Here is a 19,594-nt window from a genome sequence, read left to right on the forward strand (position 1 = left end):
GCATGACAGACAGAACAGCAAATCCCACAGAAGGTGTCTACACAGATTAGAGGTTAAATACAAATCTGATTCTAAACTACAAAATGCCTTCCAGCAAATTAGAAGAATGTGTTTCTTTTTTTTTTTTTTTTTTTCCTTATTACACAGTCCTGCACAGCAGCCTGCGGCCATTAATGCTTTGCACTTCCATTTTGAGAAAGCAAGCCCAAATATAGACATACCTAATGGGAGAATTACTAAGCCTCTGAAGCCTGCAGAGATCCGGGCAAGGGAATGCCACGACAGACAGGCCACTCGTGGTCTGGCTGCAGGCACCGAGCCCTCAGGGACTCCAGCAATTCAAACACAAGCTGAAAGGTATTGTCCTTCAAGAAGCAGGGGCAGTAAAAGCAGCAAGAAGCCCATTTGTGTGAGAAACCATCCCAGACCACAGCAACCTTCACTTGGAGGCTGCAGTGACGTTGATGCAGACATGCAGTCCCTCCAGTGGCGTTCGGCTCTTTGGAATCCCAAGAGGAAGACGACCCACCTGTGGAAACCGCACCTGTGCCCGGGCCTGGTGGGGACTGCAGAGTGTCTATTGCTCTACACATTTTGTTTACAGACAAGGTCAGGTTTCTGCCCTAGCACCGGATCTCTGAGCACTAAGACGTTCTGATGAAACCTCTGCCTTATTCCACAGTGTAGCGACCAGAAGGGCAGAGGATCTGCAGAGCCCCTCTTCACTGCCACGTGGAAGGCGGCTGCAAAGATCACACAGTTTGTCAGCAGAACGGTGGCGGTGGCCACGCTCCTCCATCACCGGACCCGGTCCTGAGACCTCAGGAAGCAGGAGCAGAGCGCGCCACGAGCAAGGGAGCTGAAAACAAACGGGGCTGAAACCGCCGGTACAGGGCTGGGGCAGGACAGACCCCCGCGCCAGGACGCCGTGACAGGCGGCAGCACCGAGTCCCCGCCGCCCCGGCCGTGAAGCCCAGGGCCGGCAGGGCAGGCGCGATTCCAACAGCAGCTCCTCCTCCTGCATTCACTGATCCGTTTGCAAGTTAAACATGACACGAATTTATACTCTGTCTCCACAAAGCAGCGTGAATTCCGGCACTGGCTGCAGTGGGAGGGCTGGGAGGGGAAGGGATGAGGTTCAAGCAGTTCTTTTCAGGACACAAGCAAGGTATGTTTGTGGCCCCTCGGGAGCCGGTGGCAGAGCTGCTGAGCTTGGAGACAGCGCTGGACTCAAAGCGAGCTGAAGGAACCAGCCAGACACCACCTACTGAATTTCTCTGAACTTTATTGGCACTTTAAGAACAGGGCATGGATTTTAACAACTCCAAATGGGACGGGGGGCGGAAAAAAAGCCTTAATATCAAGGTTCTCTCTGCAGATCAGCACATGGACCATTAATTACTCCACAACTTTAAGGAACTGATGTTTTATTACAATCCAGTAAAAAGACTGGTCAAAAAACCTCAACATAATTTACAGCAACAAAAAAAACCCCAAAACAAAACAAAAAACAAGCCAGGCAAACATTTGATAAAGAACTTCCATCCCCCTGCCCCCAAAAGGAGTCGTTATCCAATTAAAGGGGCACATGGAGAGGAAGAACAATCCACTGTATTCTAACAAATAAAAAACGTCTACAAATCTCACTGTAATACTGAAAGCTTCTTACATTAGTTTTCTTGCAAAATATCATTTCTTTACAATACAGTATACATTTCCAAGGGAAGGAGGACCATAAACATATCCTCCATCCCATGACTAATATTTTCTAATTGTGCATAGCTAGAAGTATTGAAATCAAATATCATTAGATACCACTGAAATATAATACTGGTTAAGAAGGCAGGGCTGAAACAACTACAAAGAGTTAAGTGGACTCACTGGCACAAGCCGTTCTATTCCTATATTGGACCATTTGGAATTAGAACGATTAAAAAACCCTATAAACAGAAGTCATGCCAGCATCATAATACACAAGCTCAGCAGTGTTTTGTGACCCATCAAAGCAGAAAAGGTTTACTGGTTTATTCATCTGAACACATATTCCAGGCACCATATATCAGCTTGTTAGGAAATTGTTAAAAATGTAATAAAGGCTTTTCTCCCTGCAAATGCATCAATAGCTGCTATGGACAGAGCAGGAGTGCTGAGAACCAGCTTTAAAGCACCAAAACGGAGTGTAAGGTTGTCTGTTCCCCAGTAACGAGACTCACATAAAGCCAGTGCCAATAACCCTTCAGTACAGAAACACACACATTGGTTCTGACGAATTCAACTGCAACCTTTCATTTGTGACTTTGCAAGCACTGAGGCGTGTTTCTGGCCAACCGAAAGCCTCTCATGCCACGTCCCCCTCAGCCGCTGCGTGCGGGGAGACGGGGCTCCTGCAGGACTTCTTGGGATGTTGAGAAGCAACATGCCGAGCTGTGATTTGTGTGGATCTCCACACAGACTTCTATTGCTCCCAAAAAATAATACAGCACTGGTAAGGTTGTTCCCAGCAGCCCAAGGAATTCTTGGGGAAATACTGCAGTTTATTAACACTATCATGACCATTTCTTTTTGGCACAGTCCCCCTTTACCTTTCCCACCAAGCAGGGAGCTCTAGCATTCAGATGTTTTCCTTCTATCACCACTAGCAGTGATATCACACAAAGGGGGAATCCAGCAAACTGAGAAGTCACAAGATTTAGGAGTAGGCTAGGCAAGAAAATAAGTCACAGGCTGGACTGACAACTTCCTATAGGGACAGGCTAACCCAGGAGGGCAAAGCAAACGAGGACTCCACTGTAGGTGGAATCCATTCTTAGAGGCCTCTCGTGAAGGTTACATTTCCTTCTATGGAGGATCAAGGCAAAATCCAGTTCAACCCTGAGCAAATGTGGCTGTTTCCTCCCCAGTGATGGGCAGGAGGGACTCTGGGCAGCTGCAGCATGGACAGCTCGGAAGACAGGAGGTGATGCGTATCACAACAACCAGTACAAGGGGCTCTCAGGACCAGTCTCACAACCACTAGTGTCCCACTTCAGGAGACACAGCCTTCTGATCAAAGCTACAAAGGGGCAAAGCATCCTTCTGGGGAAGGAAAAGCACTTGAGCCAGGGATCTGGCAGAATTCTAGTGATGATTAAGGCAGCAACTGGACAAACGTCTCAGGATCCTCTCCCCTTGAATGCTGACTGAAGCCAGGAATACAGATGCAGTGTTGTACATGATCCAGATACAAGAGTAGTTTTTGGTCCCCAGCTGCTGATCACTTTTTATGATTGCATCTAGTTTAAACTAAAGACATCTAAGCTACAGTACATCTATACACAGTCATAAGGCACCAATGACTATGTGCTAAAAAGGCCTCTTACAGAAAAACCTGAAATCCTGTTCACATGATCAGAAATGTACTGGTTCAGCAAAGGAAGAATACAGCTACAGGAATTTAGTCTTTTACATGTCTACCTACCCCTTTAGGGTTCCATTGGCAAACCCAAAAAAGAAGGCAAGTGTTCTTTAGCTATCTCTGCCTCACTGGCTACATTCAAGTCAGACAAATGACAGTGAACAAAGCCATCTACCAAAGACAAAACTTCTGGAAAACAGGGAAGGTGAGGCTGCAAACCACACTGCATCAGTGGAAATATTCCAAAGGCCTCCTCATGATTAGGAAATTCAAAGTTCCATCATTAATCAACAAAAGGTAAAACCAGCAGGAACACCATAGAATCTGTTTGGTCTGCTTATGTTTGAAGGACAAAAGCTTTGGTCTTTTAGAAAGAAAGTCCATATTCTACTTCCAACCCTTCTTCCTAAGCTCCAGCCTCCCCTTCTCAGCTACATGATTCAGACCCTGGCTACTAAGCTTAATACTGAAGCTTGTGCAAGTTAGTAGGAAGGCACAGTGTCAAACCGTTAGCACTTTACGTAATTCAGTAAAAGTATCTGCTGGCCTCCCCACCCCACAGGAGGGGACAGCAAGGCAGCCACTGCAGTAAGCAATATAAAACTAAATGCAGTGAGACTCTACCCAAAGCCAAACAATTTCAGATTTGCCCAAATAAATGTTTGCTTTCCCAAGCCAACTTAGGAAGACGTAAATACTATTCTTTCTTCTGTTGCTTAACCCAGCAGTTGCCCAAAACTTGATAAATAAGACCATGGTCACTCTTCTGTAGTGGTTCCAGCGCAGCATGATTAGGAGTGAATGACAGAGAGGATGGGACAGAGGGAGAAGAGAGCGCAGGGCAGCGGGTGCAGGGGAGTTTACATGGACTCAAACTCATCGATGCGCTGCTTGGTGTTGCCCTGCCGAATCTGACGGAGGGTCTTGTACTTGTCTCGGCCCAGACGCATGTTCTCAGCGTGGATCATATCATTGGCTGTCTTCTTGGTTTCATCCCGAGCATTTGCCAGCTCCGAGGAGAGAGCCTTTGGAAAAGAGGGAACAGACAGCAATGGGTTAGCATGTGCCAGAGACTCAAAGCTGGACAAAGAGGTTCCTTGTTGATCATACTTAAGATCCAATATCCCTGTGGACAGGCAACAGGTAAGCCCAAATGTCTACAGTTCTGGCCAACCTGCTCTAGCTGACCCTGCTTGAGCAAGGAAGTGCGACTATATGATCTTAAGAGGTCCCTTCCAACCTAAACAATTCTGCGATTCTGTGGAAGTTAACATTTTTCCCCAGCATTTGAAAGCAGAAAACATCAGGCAATCTGTCACCCTATTCATCACTGTCTAGCACAGTAAGGAGGACTGTCTCCAATGTACCTCAGAAGAATAGTCAAATGGAGGGATCCCTAAAGACAACAGGAACATCTTGCAGAATTTGAGCAACTACTAGCCTTCTACCACAAAAGAAACTTGCTGCAGAAGATAAAGGGCACCTCCGTCACTCTGCCTGTGCGTGACCACCACAGCACGATGCAGAACAAGCAAAGCCTGATGCAAGTTGGGCAGCTACAGGCAGCGTAACAAAATGCTTGCAAGGCTTGGACACCAGAGCACTGGAGTTCCTTATGAGCAGGTGGTGCAGCTGCTCCCTCCGCACTGAGCCCTTGTGCGCTGCTCTCAGTGCTCTGCAATGCAGCCCAGTCAGACAGGACAGTTACAGGCAGCCGCTTGATAGGAACAGGACCAAGTCCTCCGGTTCGCTGCAGCCAGCTGTCAGACAGCTGGTGAGACCCACACAACCACACTACGTCTGACAGATGCTGCTTTTTGGCACTGCTTGAAAACACTTCACTGCTTCCAGTGAAATGGAAGTCAAGTGCCAAGAGACAAGATCTGCCTCTGCTCAATGGTTAAGCAGCCCTCTGGCAGATCATGATCGCTCCTCTTTCCCCTGCCTTTTTGTTTTTTTCTTTTTTTTAAATACCAGTAACACTTTACAGCTGCAATTAATGGCAAGAAGAACAGAAGCAGCCCCCAGATGCCCACCCTCTCTGCTGTCAACTTCTTACCTTCAAGTGCTTCTGGACCCGTTCATTCTTCTCTGCCTCAGTGGTCCGCTGCTCTTCACTGCGGTCCTTGATGGTGGCCTCCGACCGCAGCTCAGCACTGGCTTCTGCTGCATTCTCATCGTGCTCATCATCGTGCTCGTTCTCCGCGTGCATGGGCTCAGGGACATGAGGGGTGCTCATGGCAGTCTTCAGCTCCTCTTTGGTCTTTTCTAGGTCCTCCTGCACCATCTGTGCCTGCAGTAGGACATGCCACAGCGAGTCAGTCACTATAATCCTGAGTGCGCGAGACTTCTCGCAGAAGCGCACAGCAGCACTGCTGGGTGCCTGTTACAGGACACCTTGCACCTCTTGCACACTCAAGTGATGTGTTCCAAAGCCACTCAGCCACAATCATTTGCAAAACTTTCTGCTGGCTAGCACTTCAGAAAAGAACAGTTATAATTCATGAAATATAGCCTATAGGCCTAGTTACTCAAAATATTTCTACGTGGAGTCAGAATAGGGCACTCAATTCCACCAAGAAAAGCAAAGCTGGGTATTTACAACAGCCTCAAGCTTGCAGACACTCAGTCTAGTGTGGCAGCTAGTGCCACAAACTGATGAGCAACCTGCCACGTGCTCAGGTTATGCTTTACCTTCTGTTGCCACTCCTGGGCCTCGCTCTCTTTCTTCTGCCGGGCCAGCTCCAGCTGCGTGATCCTCGCTGTGAGTTCTGCCATCTCAGCAGCCTGCAAAAGAAAAAAGTGGGACAAAATAAAAGTACTTGCTAAATGAAGCATTTAGTCCAAGTCCCGAATCAGAACAGTCTCTCTAACATCTTCTCGGTAAGGAGAAAGCCTTCCTGTAAACTTCAGTCCCACTGATATCTCCACGATGCAAGGAAGTAAAAAGGTTTTGGGTTTTGTTGTAGGTTTGGTTTTTTGGTTTGTTTTGTTTGGGGTTGGTTTGTTTGTTTTAGGTGTTTGGTTTTGTGTGTGCGTGGTTTTTTGAGGTTTGTTTTGTTTTTCTTCCAAACAGAGCTACACAACTCAATTCTTTGAATCCAAACCAGAGAAAGCAATCGGTAAGCTCTACATGCTGTTCTCATTATCATATACAAAAAAAACCCAAAAAGCACAACAATCCAGATGTACTGTACGAATACACTTGTATTTAGGCATAAGCTCATCTGCTTGAGGCTAAAAAAATTACGGAACCAAACTATGCTGCCTCACTGCATTCATAGCCTGGTTCGCTTCAAAAGCTTAGATGCCAACCCTGTCACTATTTTCCCTATCCAATTTTCAGGTCACGCACTTACCAGCTGTTCCTGGGTCTTTTGTTGATCATGGGATGCTTTCAGTAGGGCCTCCTTTGCCTCTTCTGCTTCTCTACGTTCTTTAGCCAGTTTCTCTGCTTCCTCCTGAGCTCGTTTCCTCTCCTGTTCCAGCTCCATGGCTCTGCGGGTCTGTTCTTCCAGTTCTGAAAGAATAAAGGAGCACATTTGAAGACAGATCAAGTAAAGAATGGCAGTAGAAGAAAGTGCCCTTAACACCTGCATCCTGGATAAGGGTTTTCCTTCAGAGAAACAGGTAAAGGAGACATAAGCAACTCTCTCCTTTCCTCTCCTTCACATTGTAACGGGAGCTGGAAGACTAAGAGCCAGGCCTGTTCAAAACCAGTTGAGTACTTGCCCGACTGATTTGTGGGGAATTACCCATCTCAAAGTTCTACCCTTAAAGGCAGAGAAGCATACAGCATTTTACTGGGGCAACACTGCACTGTGCGTCTAAGAGAATACTGGAATAGTTCATATTACCTTGCTGAGCTTTCTTGGTTTGCTCCTCAATTTGCTTGAGTCTCTCCATTAGCTCCTCCTTCTCACGTTCAATCTTCTCCTTCTCTTTTTCTGCCAACTCCCTCTTCTTCTTCTCATTCTCCAGCAATGCTCTGATGAGGGGGAAGTCATAATGCAATTTCAACTTAACAACTAGTCAGATTGGAGCACTTCCTAGCAAAGCTGTGAGCATACAAGAGATGTGCACTACAGCACTGAGCTGACAAGTTTTATTCCAGGTGTGTCCCTTTATAGAAGTGCAGAAAGAAAAACACTCTGCTGGCATTCATCTCAATGGCAAATTCACAATGGCAATGTTAGAAGGGAAATCTCCTTATATCAGGATCCATATTAGTCCCATCAAATAGAGGGGCAAATCTTTAAGAAAGTGACAGTGGGTCACATTTATGGTGAGTGCCATTTCCATCAGCTCATTAGATATACTGAAGCAGAAAGCAACCTGCTGTATTTTTGGCTCAGGCTGATTAAGGTGCTGCCAGCAATTTATCCAGCACACGATGCTACTGTGCAGTGATAACCAAGACCAGGTTCCTCAGAACCCCACCAACCTCTCCATCTGTTTCTGATGCTTCTCCTCCCGCGCCTGTGCTTTCATCTGCTGCACCTCAATGGTATCTGGTTTACGTCTGCGCATGTAGAGCTCGTGGTTCCCCATGCAAAGGGCCAAGATTCGTTTGTTAATCCGTAACCGAGGGGCATAGAATACGAAGTCCTTGGGACAAGAAAAAGGCAGCGTGAGACCCGTTCTTCCAGCATAAGGACTCTCCTGTGTATGCAATGAGCTCCCAGACCCCAAGCTTCCTAGAACTGCTAGCCAGCTTTCTTCATTGGTGTCTAATTCACAGGTGGTGGTAGCTGGACACGCATCTTTCAGGAATGAATTTCAAGCTGACAAACACACCCGGGGCAGAACTGCCCAACTTGTTGTTAGTGTGCTGGGTTCCATCGTGAAGCGCTCCTAGCAGGTGGAGCGCACAGAACTTCACCGTTTATCACCAACACCATCAGGGGCTGGTTCCCCAGGCACACCCAGACTACGACTTCTCCCACTTAGTTATTTAATGCAATAGTTTGGCCATTCACATCAAGTGTGAAGTTTTGTCTTATGGCAGAAAGGGCGTTAAACATTATGTCCCATGGATAAATAACCTTGTTCTGTTAACAAGCAGCAACAGCAGCAGGGAAATGCTTCCAAGCAGTAATGCAACAAGAATGACCAGAGGAACAGAAGGAATCAGCTGACATAAAAAATGAATAAGCCTTAAAGGTGAAACCAATTATGCTCATTATAAATGAGCTAGAAAAAAAAAATCCTCCCAGTGTACCCTACAAAATGGCCTGAAGCTTGAAACACAAAAGAAAATAACTTCTCCCTGCCACTGACTGTGAACAGCTTAAGGTTATACTGCACAAATTTCTACCCTCCCAGACAGAAATAAATCCCGACTATCACCTCACTGCCATGAGACCCATTCCACACACACTGAGCTGAACAGATCAGGTAATAAAGCACTGCTTAAGTCAGTGTTGACATTGTTGATGAAAAGATTGTGTGCAATGAGAAAGAGATCGTTCAGCTAAGAAACCGGAAGTTTAACTTGATTGTTGCTTCTTACTGGTGCTTTCTTGTCAATAGGCTTGATAACAAATTTCTTGTCATTGAATGAGATATTTCTGATCTCACTCCAAGGGAATCCAATTTTTGGCGTTAGCCTGCAGAAACAGAAAGCAGGGGAAATAAAAAAGCCCCAAGTCATTCCAAATCCTTAACTCAAAATATAAACCTCAAAATTCTACCAGATCTGCCCTCATATTTCAGTAGTCTTATGTTGACTGGAATCAGCAAACAAAATTAGTCATGCAAATGAACTATGAACAAGAAGCAATTTTTCAATCCTGCTTTTTTTTTTTTTAAATCGAAAACAGAACTGGAGAATACATCTGTGGCAGGAAGACTAGGGATACAAGTAAAAGTAGCTTGATAAGATATAACAATTTCTTGTATTTTTTGCTCCAAAACGGCATGTTTTATGGATCGTTCTGGCAGCGTCAAAAATACAGCCAAGAAGGATATAGAAATTGTAGAGTTTAGTTAAAGACTTGAAGTCCAGAAAAGATTAATTTTGAATGCCTTTATAGGGGAAAGGAGCTGAAGGTAATGATGAGGAGAGGGGGTTTATTACCTGTCATTCTGCTCATAAATGTTAAGTCCAAGAGCATCTACACCTAGCCAGAGTTCAGAGCCCTTCTTGTTCTTAATGTTGAAGTAATTCACACCATACATTTCCAGATCCTGGGCAATTTTCAGGTACTCCAAGACAGCATCTTCTCTGCAGTATGCAAAAGAGAAAGCAGATATTCCTTTTTGAGTCTATAGTCCATTAGAGCAAGAAGGTGCTGTCCTCCTACGTGAGCAGAGCAGCGACAAGCTGGCAAAGGGTCCAAGCACCACCCTGGTGGGTAACAACAAACCCACTCTGCAAACTCAGTTTGTTTTACCGAGAACAGCCCACTGAGGTGGGCTAGCAAGGGCAGAGACACATGAACCGAGAATCACCTGAGGAATGCTAACGAAGCAAGCCACGGATTTCTGTATGCATTCATATATTACACAACAGTATATATCACACTACTTTGAATACACCATTTTCACACTGCACCAGTTACCTAATCATTCCTCGATGTTCCTCATGCCAGACCTGGATCCTCTCCTCCCACTGGTCCTTGTTGAGCTTGTGCTGCTCCAAGACTCTAGAAAGAGTACACGGAATGTTTGAGACCAGCCACTGCATTTACACACGCACAGTCACATCACTCCTGATTAACACTTCATTAAACACTCACAGGCATCACAGTTCCCCCACAAAAACGCTCCAGGAAACACAGCTTTATTATAAAGCTAGCTACAGACACACTGGTCAGTGCTCAGACTCCAACAAATGACAAAGTTATATTCAGTTGTGCTTTTCCTTGTAGCATTCCATTTTTTGGTTTTGGAGCTTCTCTTGCTATTTCTGATTAGAGTTTCTTCAGTAGCAACAGGATGTTTAAGATCAAAGCTCTCAACTAATCCCAGGCAGAGGAACCAGGCTATATTTTATTCTGAACATTCCAATCACACCCAACCCCTTCCTCCCCTGCGGGGAAAAAAAAAAAAAAAAAAAAAAAAAAATCAAACTCTTTAAGGCAAAGAAGGTGTGAGACTCCCCAGGTTCACTTACCTCTGTGGGAGCAGTTTGTCACCAGCAAGATAGCCAGATTTGTGCACCTCTTTGTTGAAGTCTCCATATTTTGACTGGACAGCATAGGAAGCCAGAAGGACAGCTGTTTCTGGAGGGCAGTAAATGTCGTCATTCAGAATTGCCTCCTTCACTTGGAGGAAGAAAAGGCGTTGTGTGATGTCCTGGATCAGCTCTTCTGCCACATCCTCCGGGTAGAACTTGGCACGGAATTTGAAAAGCAGGGGGCTTTCTTTGCGTACATCCTGTGCTGTTACCTGGAATGGAATTATCAGATTTTACAGCCCACATACCAAGTGAAGGGAGCAGGTTTATGAGCAGGAAGACAAGCATGCATCAGAAAACACCTCTCCTTTCCAATTTTGCTGGTTTGACACCAATGCAGAAGTGAGTGGGCAGAAAAGCAAGGATTTTCAGTTACTTATTGCTAAATACCTCCTCACCTCTTTACACAGGACTTATGACAAGCCACTAGTTACAATCAGCACTAGGCAAGTTACTTTCCAGGTTTCTCTCCAACCAAGACACTCACACGAGCAACACGTCAGCATGTTACAGGGACAGGTGACGGATGTGCCTGGGTAACAAGCAGGACTGGGCGCAAAGGGCCCAGGTCAGACACAGCTCCCCGTAGCCCGCGGAGGGGAGGTACAGACTGCAGCACCGCAGCACCAACTTGCTGGTCCTGCGGTACCTCAGGTGTGTGGATAGGCAAGAACAGATCCCTGACACAAGTACGGAGACCGAATTTGCCCCATCCTCCAAGAGAAGGGAACCCAGGACAAGAGAGCTTGAAGCAAACATACCTTTTTGTTCAATTTCAGCCATGTTGAGAAGCCCTTGGTGTCCTGATACTGAAGTCCAAAAAACCAGACCTCTCTTAGACCAATTGTCTTGACGACCTGGAAGAAAGATGATTAGCAAGAGCCCCAGTCAGATGGCTGATCTCAGTGGTGGCAGGAACGTGTCAGAGGTGAGTTCAGACAAAGACAACCAGTGCCCCGCGATCCGTCTCCCCTGCTGTGCTGCACACATCTGGATGATGGGGCATCTGAGGGGTCTCAAGTGAGAGATGCATTGCACTCGTCCCTCTCCCTCATCTCTTTAAGGCTTGCTGCTGTTTACAAAAAAGAGCTTGGACACTATTTTCTTCAGCCACCTATAAGCCAACAGGTTTGCCTTTGACACTGTTTCCCACAGCATCCTCCCGGAGAAACTGGCTGCTCACGGCTTGGAAGGGAGCACTGTCTGCTGGGTAGAAAACCGGAGCACAAGTGTGATGGGAGCGGCTGAGGGAGCTGGGGGTTCAGCTGGAGAACAGGAGCTGAGGGGAGACCTTCTGATCTCTGACCTGCCTGAAAGGAGCTTGGAGCCAGGGGGGGTCGGGCTCTGCTCCCCAGGAACAAGCGCCAGGACCAGAGGAAACGGCCTCAAGTTGCGCCAGGGGAGGTTGAGGTTGGATCCGGGGAACAATTTCTTCACCAAAAGGGTCGTGAAGCAGTGGAAGAGGCTGCCCAGGGGAAGTGGTTGAGTCGCCATCCCTGGAGACGTAGACATGGTGCTTAGGAAGAACATGGTTTACTGGTGGACTTGACAGTGCTAGGTTAATGTTGGCTTTGATGATCTTAAAGCTCTTTTCCAAACTATTCTATTCTATGTGCAGTCAAAATACAATGCAACGGGTCTGACAAGTGTCAACACCACAGATTCATTTCCAGGTACATCTGAAATGCTAATGTTACACTCCTGGGCAAGACATGAATCACCTTGCTCAGTTGTGTCCTACCAGGTTTGTGATGTTACGATTCGTACTCTGCTCCACTGACAGCTGTGGACAGGCCTCTCACACAGCTCTGCAACGAGTGGCACCATGAGGAGGTGCTGCAGCAGGTACCTCCATATGCTGTCCCTTGTGCCAGGACAAAGAGCCACCACAGAAATGAACTGCACCGCTATGTAAGCTTTCTCCTTAGTCACGTCTCCAGCCACCATGGGTGCTCTGAAAACATAAGGGTTTGCAGACATACTGTAACAAGAGACAAGCACCTCATGGTGGGGCAAGACTGCAGGACAATGCTACTTCTGGTAGAAAGGAGGGGGAAGCTTCTTGGTAAAGCCTTGTCCCACATTTTATGATTTCTCCCTAAATGCCTACTTCCTTTTAAATTACTTCCCTGTCGAATGCTAAGGATGCACTCTGTGATGGGGTCTCTAGCTTTGGCAAGACACACCAGGCACTTGGTTCCCTGCAAACGCACCACTAGTCAGATTCTTTAGCACTTGGACCAGGCATTTCCTCTAGCCTTACAAAGGCAGCACTAGGGCCCTAGCTCCTTTCCGGCCCCAAACCCAAAGGCAGCTTTCAGCAGAGACACGCTGTTGCGTGCACACACAGACAAAACCTTTGCAAGGTCATACAGTCTATACACATCACCCCACTGAAGTCCATGAAATTATTCACCCTGTCCTTGCTTGACTGCGAGCTGGAGAACTGGCCTAAAGCCCACAGTAAACACAGGGAAAGTGGGGCAGATAAACCTTAATTTGTGCATACCACGTAGTAGGATGCACACAGCTAAGGAGACTTCCGGAGAAGCAGAGTTTGCTGTATACGTTGAAAGCACATGAGGAAGAAGGGCTGTCCCAGGGCCAAGGAGAGCTCTGACCTGGGCAACATTAACATGTGAAGGGATGGAAGCTCTCAGCCCGGCTGTGTGTGCTGCTCGCCCCACTGTCACCAGCTGACGCCTGGGAATCCAACAAGCTGGACTGCCAGCCAGGACTGCCAGGCACCACACTGAGGCCCCACACAAAAGGACTTTTATTCCATAGCAGAAGTCTGCACAGCCATGGCAGTGACAGCCCCAGGTGAGCAGGGCGGACAGCACAGAACGTCACCCCTCAAACTGCTACCAAATCAAACCGAAATGCAGCACAACTCCTGCTGGAGGAACTACAGGAGCTGTAAAGCAAGGCATGTTGTGGCTTAGCCTTAGCACAGATCTGGCCCATTTAGCCCAAATTATGGAAAATGCTTTCCAAGTAAATGCACATGACAGCAGCCTTGGTCAAACGGGGAGGGGAAGAGCCCTCCTCCCTCCTTCCCACCTCAGCTTTAGCAAGTTTAGTGCCATTTAGAGAGGGGAAAAAGCAGTATCTCCCAGGTAACATTCTCACCTCTCCTTCCTCCACAGTCTCCAGGTCTGTCACTCCACCTGTCCCCTGAGCACTCACCCATCTCCCCCCAACCCTGTTCTTGCTATTGAGTGCTGCCTCACAGCAGGAGAACCATAAGCAGCCTCTTAAATGTAGATTTTAGTGTCAAAACGATGACTGAAGATTTCTCTTGTTCTCAGCCCAGGAAATACATCGCCACACTGGCAAACAAGTAGAGATCCTGCATAAAAGCACTAACTACACATGAGCAAGACCAAAACATGCAGAGAAGACATCCCACTCGGATCAAGTTCACGCGCCAAAGGCCAAAGCATCCCAGGCTATACCACAGCACAAAATGAACGGGGGACAGGCAGCACCCCGACAGGCACAGCACATCCTCAGGCTCATCCTGTTAATTTGTCATGAGCAGCTGAGGAATGGGAGCAGAGTTACTGTTTCGCTAGTGAGTCAGTACACACCGGAGTTCAGCAGCTGATGCCAAGAGGTACCTGAGCACAGAGAGGGGCACACGAGCAAAGCTGCAGAAGACAGACAGTACAATGCAGCTGTCTCAATTAATCCAGGTTTTGACTGTGCACTCAAGCTTAAACTATTTAAGCCAAAGCTATACAGTTACAAGCCTGGGGATGGGGTGTTCTAGGAAGATCTCTAGTGTAAATCATGATGCTGCTGACCCATATATTAGCTCAGTGATGTTTCCACAGCCAGCTACTTTGGTGCAGAAAACGATTTCTAACAAAGCAGTGAAGCATCTGCATTGTTCTGTCACTACAAAAATTCATGTTGAATTTAACCAAACAGGAAAGAGGGAGACAGGAACATTTCTAACTCAAGCCCATTCACCTATTATTACCACGGAACTTTAGACTCAAACTGTTCTTCCCCATGAAGCTACTACCTAGATACAAGCTTGCCAAAAGTCTTCTGAATCCTATTAATAGTAGGTCAGAATTATGTGTGGCATAATGAATATATTTTACCTACCTTTATACACAACAGGTGGAAACAAATACCACCTAAGTGTTACTGAACAAAGCCATCAGCATGCACAGAGCTGGCTGTGCAGCTGGAAACCTCGGCCATGCTTCGCAGCTTCCCTTCTGCTTAACTTAGAACTACCAGCTCAAAGTGAAAGGGCACTCCAGGGCAAAAACATGCAGGGTATCTTAATTTTTTTTCTGTGAAAGAGTCAAAAGTCAGGTTTCACACCAGAAGATCAACATGCTGCAACAGCAAAACCATAAGTTTGCTCTGTAGAGGAACTCTCCCTTCCAAAAAAAAAAAAAAAAAGGCATTGATGAAAGCAGCTCCTTTTTCAAGACCAGCATCATGCAGAAAACACTAGATTGGCAATTCCAGGAGCACAGTTCAGTTTAAGGGAGCTAGAAAATGAACAGCCTAACTTTGTTCTTACACAGCCCATCAGGGGACCCAAGACCAGCTCAGGACAGAAAATGAAACAGAGCAAAGAGATGATGGGGCAGCGGTCGCTGCTCAGCCCCGTCAGTGGGAGAATCTTGACTGTCCCTCTGCAGGAACCGGTCCACACAACAGCTCAGCCCTTTGGAACACACCAGATACGTGCCAGCTGACAGTGTGTTCAAAGCCCCATCCCCAAGTTCAGTATTTACTGTCAGCTCATTAGAGGCTCTCATGTTTTGTTTTGGTATTCAGTTAGTTCTTTATGCAAAGATCAATATCTGTTCGAGCATGTCCATATACAAGAAGTATGTGCTTTCCTTGAATTTTCCACTAAAAAACAAAAACAAAAACAAACTCCACACACCAAACATGGACAGACAGTACTCTTAATGTATCTGCTTTCAGAGACCAAGGTTAAACATCTCCCATCATGGCAGGAGCTGAATAGCTACCTCCCTTGCAATTGGTTTCCTTAATCGTAAAGGGTTGACGACGAGACTGCAGGGCAGCGACAGGAGCTGGGATCAGGCCCCTCAAGCACTCATACAGCAGCAGCCTCCACAACTCCTTATTCACGTGAGATGTGAAGGGCTTTTGACATCTCCACACCTCCTCCCAGCTCCCTACCTTGGTGCCCACAACGTCCAACCCTGGCAGAGGGTCAGCCTTTCTCCCCCATCACCACAGCGCTACCACACTAACACCACCTGGCACTGTTGTGTGAGGTCTTTGACTAATCATTTAGTCAAAGGTTGGACTTCTGCCGCTGGCAAGGCTCTGGGACATTCATTTCAGTATCAGCCCTATCAGGAACCAACATTTCTACCTCCACAAGGAAATCTTGCATGCTAGGCACCAGAAAACAGTTTAATTCTTATTCCAGCGAGTGTAATATATGGACATCAAAGAGACAGTGTCCACCAGACCTTTTAGAAATAGCGAATGTTTAACAGGTAGCTTCACACACTTTCTCCCCACTGTACTTCCTCTTCAACTCTACCTACAATCCAATTTAGCTGAAGTTAAACACTGCCTCATTTACATTAGCAACTTAGAAATTTGGTTCTGCAACAGCATGTGTTTTCTCCCTTCACAAAGTGTTTACTATAGAAAAAAAACCAACCAGAATTCCTGCTTAGACAGGTGCTGTGTGAAACACACTGCAGGGAGGAGAATGCACAGCTGTTGGAGAAAACGACACAAAGGAGTGAAATCAATTACTAAGACACTAAGAGTTCCCATACTTGGAAACACGATCAGATGCTTCTCAAACAGAAACTAATTGCTGAAGCCCGACTCTGCCAGCACAGTGTCAGTTTGCAGCAAAAGCTGCAGATGGCCTAGAGCTGACTGAAAATATCATTTGCAGAGTGAAAATACTACTGACTTCCGTAGTATCACTTCTTAGCACCTGGTGCTTTACTTGGATAATGTCAGACACCAAACATTGAAAAAAATCATGGGAAGCATCCATGTGAAGAGCACCCGCTAAAAACAGTTCTCTTTTTGATGAACATGAGGTTTGTCACCTCATCTCCCATGTATGTCACTTCAGCTCCCAGGAACTAACTGCTGAAGTTCCATGTTGCACGAATGACTTCCAGACAGAATTCAGCTCTCATTTCTATCAATCAAAAACTGTCATATTTGAGACACTGGTCTACAGTATGTAGGAGCTACTACGTAGTAACACACAGGCATCTGAGAACTGCACTGCAACTCAGAACCTTCTGAAAGCCTTTCTCCTTTTCCCACTATGAAAGGATGCTCTTTCAGTAAAGTCTATTCCACTCTATTCTCTCCTTTTCAGGGCTGGGCTGCAAAGAGCAATATAATATCTAGTGTTGAATCATCTGGCTGAGTATGAGAGAAAGTAGTAGTGTGTGGTTAAAAATCTAAAAAAAAAAAAAAAAAAAAAATTAAATTGGGTTTCCTGGCCCCAAAAGAAATAGCTGACTTCTTTGGGTGGGTCAGCCCATAAGAGCCTCTCCTCATTAAGACAGGTACTATGGAGGACTGGCCACAGAACGCTTCGCACTACTGGACTGCACCCATATCAGATACATCTGGTCTGGCAGTTCCTTCATCTTGTCATTAATCCACAATTCATGTTACTCTTCTTTAAGCTATAAACCTCCTGTTCAGATTTTCCCCCAAGCAGCAAATTCATGGATTGCAGTAGAGAAACAGCGGAGCCTGTCAAAGTTTCATCCGCCGTGACTGATAATGCCTGTCTCAGCTGCTCCAACGTGGGCTGCACGCGCCTCCTTGACTCTGTTTGCGCCAAGCAGGAGGAAGTTGGCCCAGCGGGGACGGCAAGGGACAGCTCACGCACCCGATGGACACAGCCCTGCCCTCAGGATTCCCTTGGGCCCGATGGGACTGTTGAACATCGCTTCACTGCACTTAACACTGCAGCAACACCTGAAACCCAGCTAAGCCTCTCCTGTTTTAGAGACCAGCTACTCTTTGAAATCAATTACACAATGCTTGCAAGTAAACCAACTAAAGATGGCTCACTAGCTCCCTCAGAAGACTCCTCTGCAGACATCTACTGCTTTCCAATGTTATTTTTATTATGAGCTACAGCACCAGTTCCATTCATTAGAGGTAAGGATAGAATAGCTACTAACGCATTCTTTGAGGTTAAAAAAATGCAGTAGTTTTGAAAAAAATGTATTCTTTCTTACTATGCTGAATTCTCATCAAGTCACTATCTACACTGCCACTTCATGTTTGAAGTCCTTCAGAAATTGTTTGCTGTTGCCTTAACAGAATCACAATAGCCATACCAACTTCGGATCTTCTGCAGCTCAATCGCTTACCTGATCAAAGAGTTGCTTCCCCGTAGTGTTGGGCTGGATGGCAAACTCCAGCTCAGCATCCATGGTGGTAACACGCACGCTGATCTGGAAGACACAAAATGCATCATTACAACACACGCTCCAAGTGACGCTACCCAGCAATGAAACCAACAGCTGCCTGCAGGCAGGGACCAGCTCCCGAGCCCCAGGAACGCCCCCGCAAGCAGCTAGAGTCACCTGCCCTGCCAGCACCGTTTCTAGTTTCTCTGCAGAATTTAACTTTCCTGTTTCGCAGAGTAAGAGTTCACCCTCTGTTCCCATTAACATTCCCACGTATATACTGACACACGAGAGCCACTTACAGGTGAGGAGGTTGAGTTTCTAGTATAAAACATTCCGGTGTCTTTCACAAGAGCAGAGATGTTCCAAACCTTGGCACACACAACCAGACACCCAACACTTCCATCTGAAGGATGAACGTCAAGGAAGGCCCTGGAACCATTAACAACTCAGCCTGTTACAGAGGACTAGTCAATACTAACAATACTGTTCCCATCTCCACGGGTATTTGGAGAAATTATAAGGCACAATGCCTGATATGCTCCAAGGGCGGTAGGTACAAAGCAGACAGGACACACAGGGGATCTCGTGATAAGGCAAAAAGGACACATGCTGAACCAACACACGCACCACTACGTGCAGACACTGCACAAAGCAGTACCAGTATCTACAGAGTTGCCTGCTGCTTTCCAGTTCTTTCGGGGAGGCGAAAGATCTCTAAACACTGCAGGAACAGCTTGGGTGTAATTTAATATTGCAGTCAAGATTTCATTAATGTATTAGTCTTAGACATAAGAAGTAAGATCATGAATGGTCTTCCAGAAGAAACATCTGATGCGCTCTATCTTGACAGGAAAGTCTCAGCATCACATTTTCACATGTGAAATGAAGTGGCCAGGGACTGCAGGAGGAGACTTGGCAGCTCCACCCCACAAGGCAGGAACACATCTGTACATCTCTCACCCATAGTTCTCATAAAACAAGTCAAAACAGCAGCAGCAGCATTTCAACTCAAAGATTAGTGTAACATAGTTCCATTCACAACTCCTGATCATTACTGGAAAACATTGTGCAGATGCTTATGGGTGGATTGGAATCCTCCTGCCTGAACACAGATGCCTTAACTTTTGACAGGCAAAGCAAGGCCTGCAAGTACACCAAGCTGTCTGAAAATCCATTTCTATTTGCATATCAATTGAAAAAGGTAAAGATATTTCACAATTTATGAACACAAGCTGCAGATGTTTTAGATCAAAATGTTTTAATGCTTTTCCAAAGCAAATGTTCAAAATTCAAGTTGTACAGACAAGATATTCACAGTGCACGAAACACCATCATACAGGCTTTGCATTCATAGTTCTCTTCCTTGCCAACAGCCATTTACCCCATATCAAAAAAATCCCAATTTATTTGCTTTTCAGTGCAATCAGTCCTCACAGCACACTCACCAGCCTTCCTGGGGTGAGGAGTGCGGTGCATGGGAGTTATTCTGTGGACAGGTTTAGTAAGAATAACTCAAACTCACATTTAGACTATAAGCTAGCCACATTACCTAGAGAGCAAGAAAACCCTCGAGCAAGCAGAGAAACATTCAAGGAA

At 46.2% G+C, this 19,594-nt stretch overlaps 1 protein-coding gene across 1 annotated transcript in view; it reads right to left on the reverse strand.

The window, feature by feature from the left end:
• Positions 1-4,154: 4,154 nt before the first annotated feature.
• MSN (moesin) overlaps positions 4,155-19,594 on the reverse strand; it is a 36,019-nt gene continuing 20,579 nt past the window's right edge. The window contains exons 2-13 of the mRNA XM_065643096.1: positions 17,957-18,040; positions 11,336-11,431; positions 10,512-10,786; positions 9,958-10,041; positions 9,474-9,620; positions 8,907-9,003; positions 7,839-8,002; positions 7,252-7,382; positions 6,754-6,914; positions 6,089-6,181; positions 5,454-5,687; positions 4,155-4,419 (exon numbers count right to left, since the gene is read on the reverse strand). Coding sequence (XP_065499168.1) covers positions 4,255-4,419; positions 5,454-5,687; positions 6,089-6,181; positions 6,754-6,914; positions 7,252-7,382; positions 7,839-8,002; positions 8,907-9,003; positions 9,474-9,620; positions 9,958-10,041; positions 10,512-10,786; positions 11,336-11,431; positions 17,957-18,040 — 1,731 coding nt within the window. The 3' untranslated portion in view covers positions 4,155-4,254. The remainder of the gene's footprint in view (positions 4,420-5,453; positions 5,688-6,088; positions 6,182-6,753; positions 6,915-7,251; positions 7,383-7,838; positions 8,003-8,906; positions 9,004-9,473; positions 9,621-9,957; positions 10,042-10,511; positions 10,787-11,335; positions 11,432-17,956; positions 18,041-19,594) is intronic.

The sequence above is a fragment of the Caloenas nicobarica genome, chromosome 12 (assembly GCF_036013445.1).
Source record: "Caloenas nicobarica isolate bCalNic1 chromosome 12, bCalNic1.hap1, whole genome shotgun sequence".
NCBI classification, from domain to species: domain Eukaryota; kingdom Metazoa; phylum Chordata; class Aves; order Columbiformes; family Columbidae; genus Caloenas; species Caloenas nicobarica.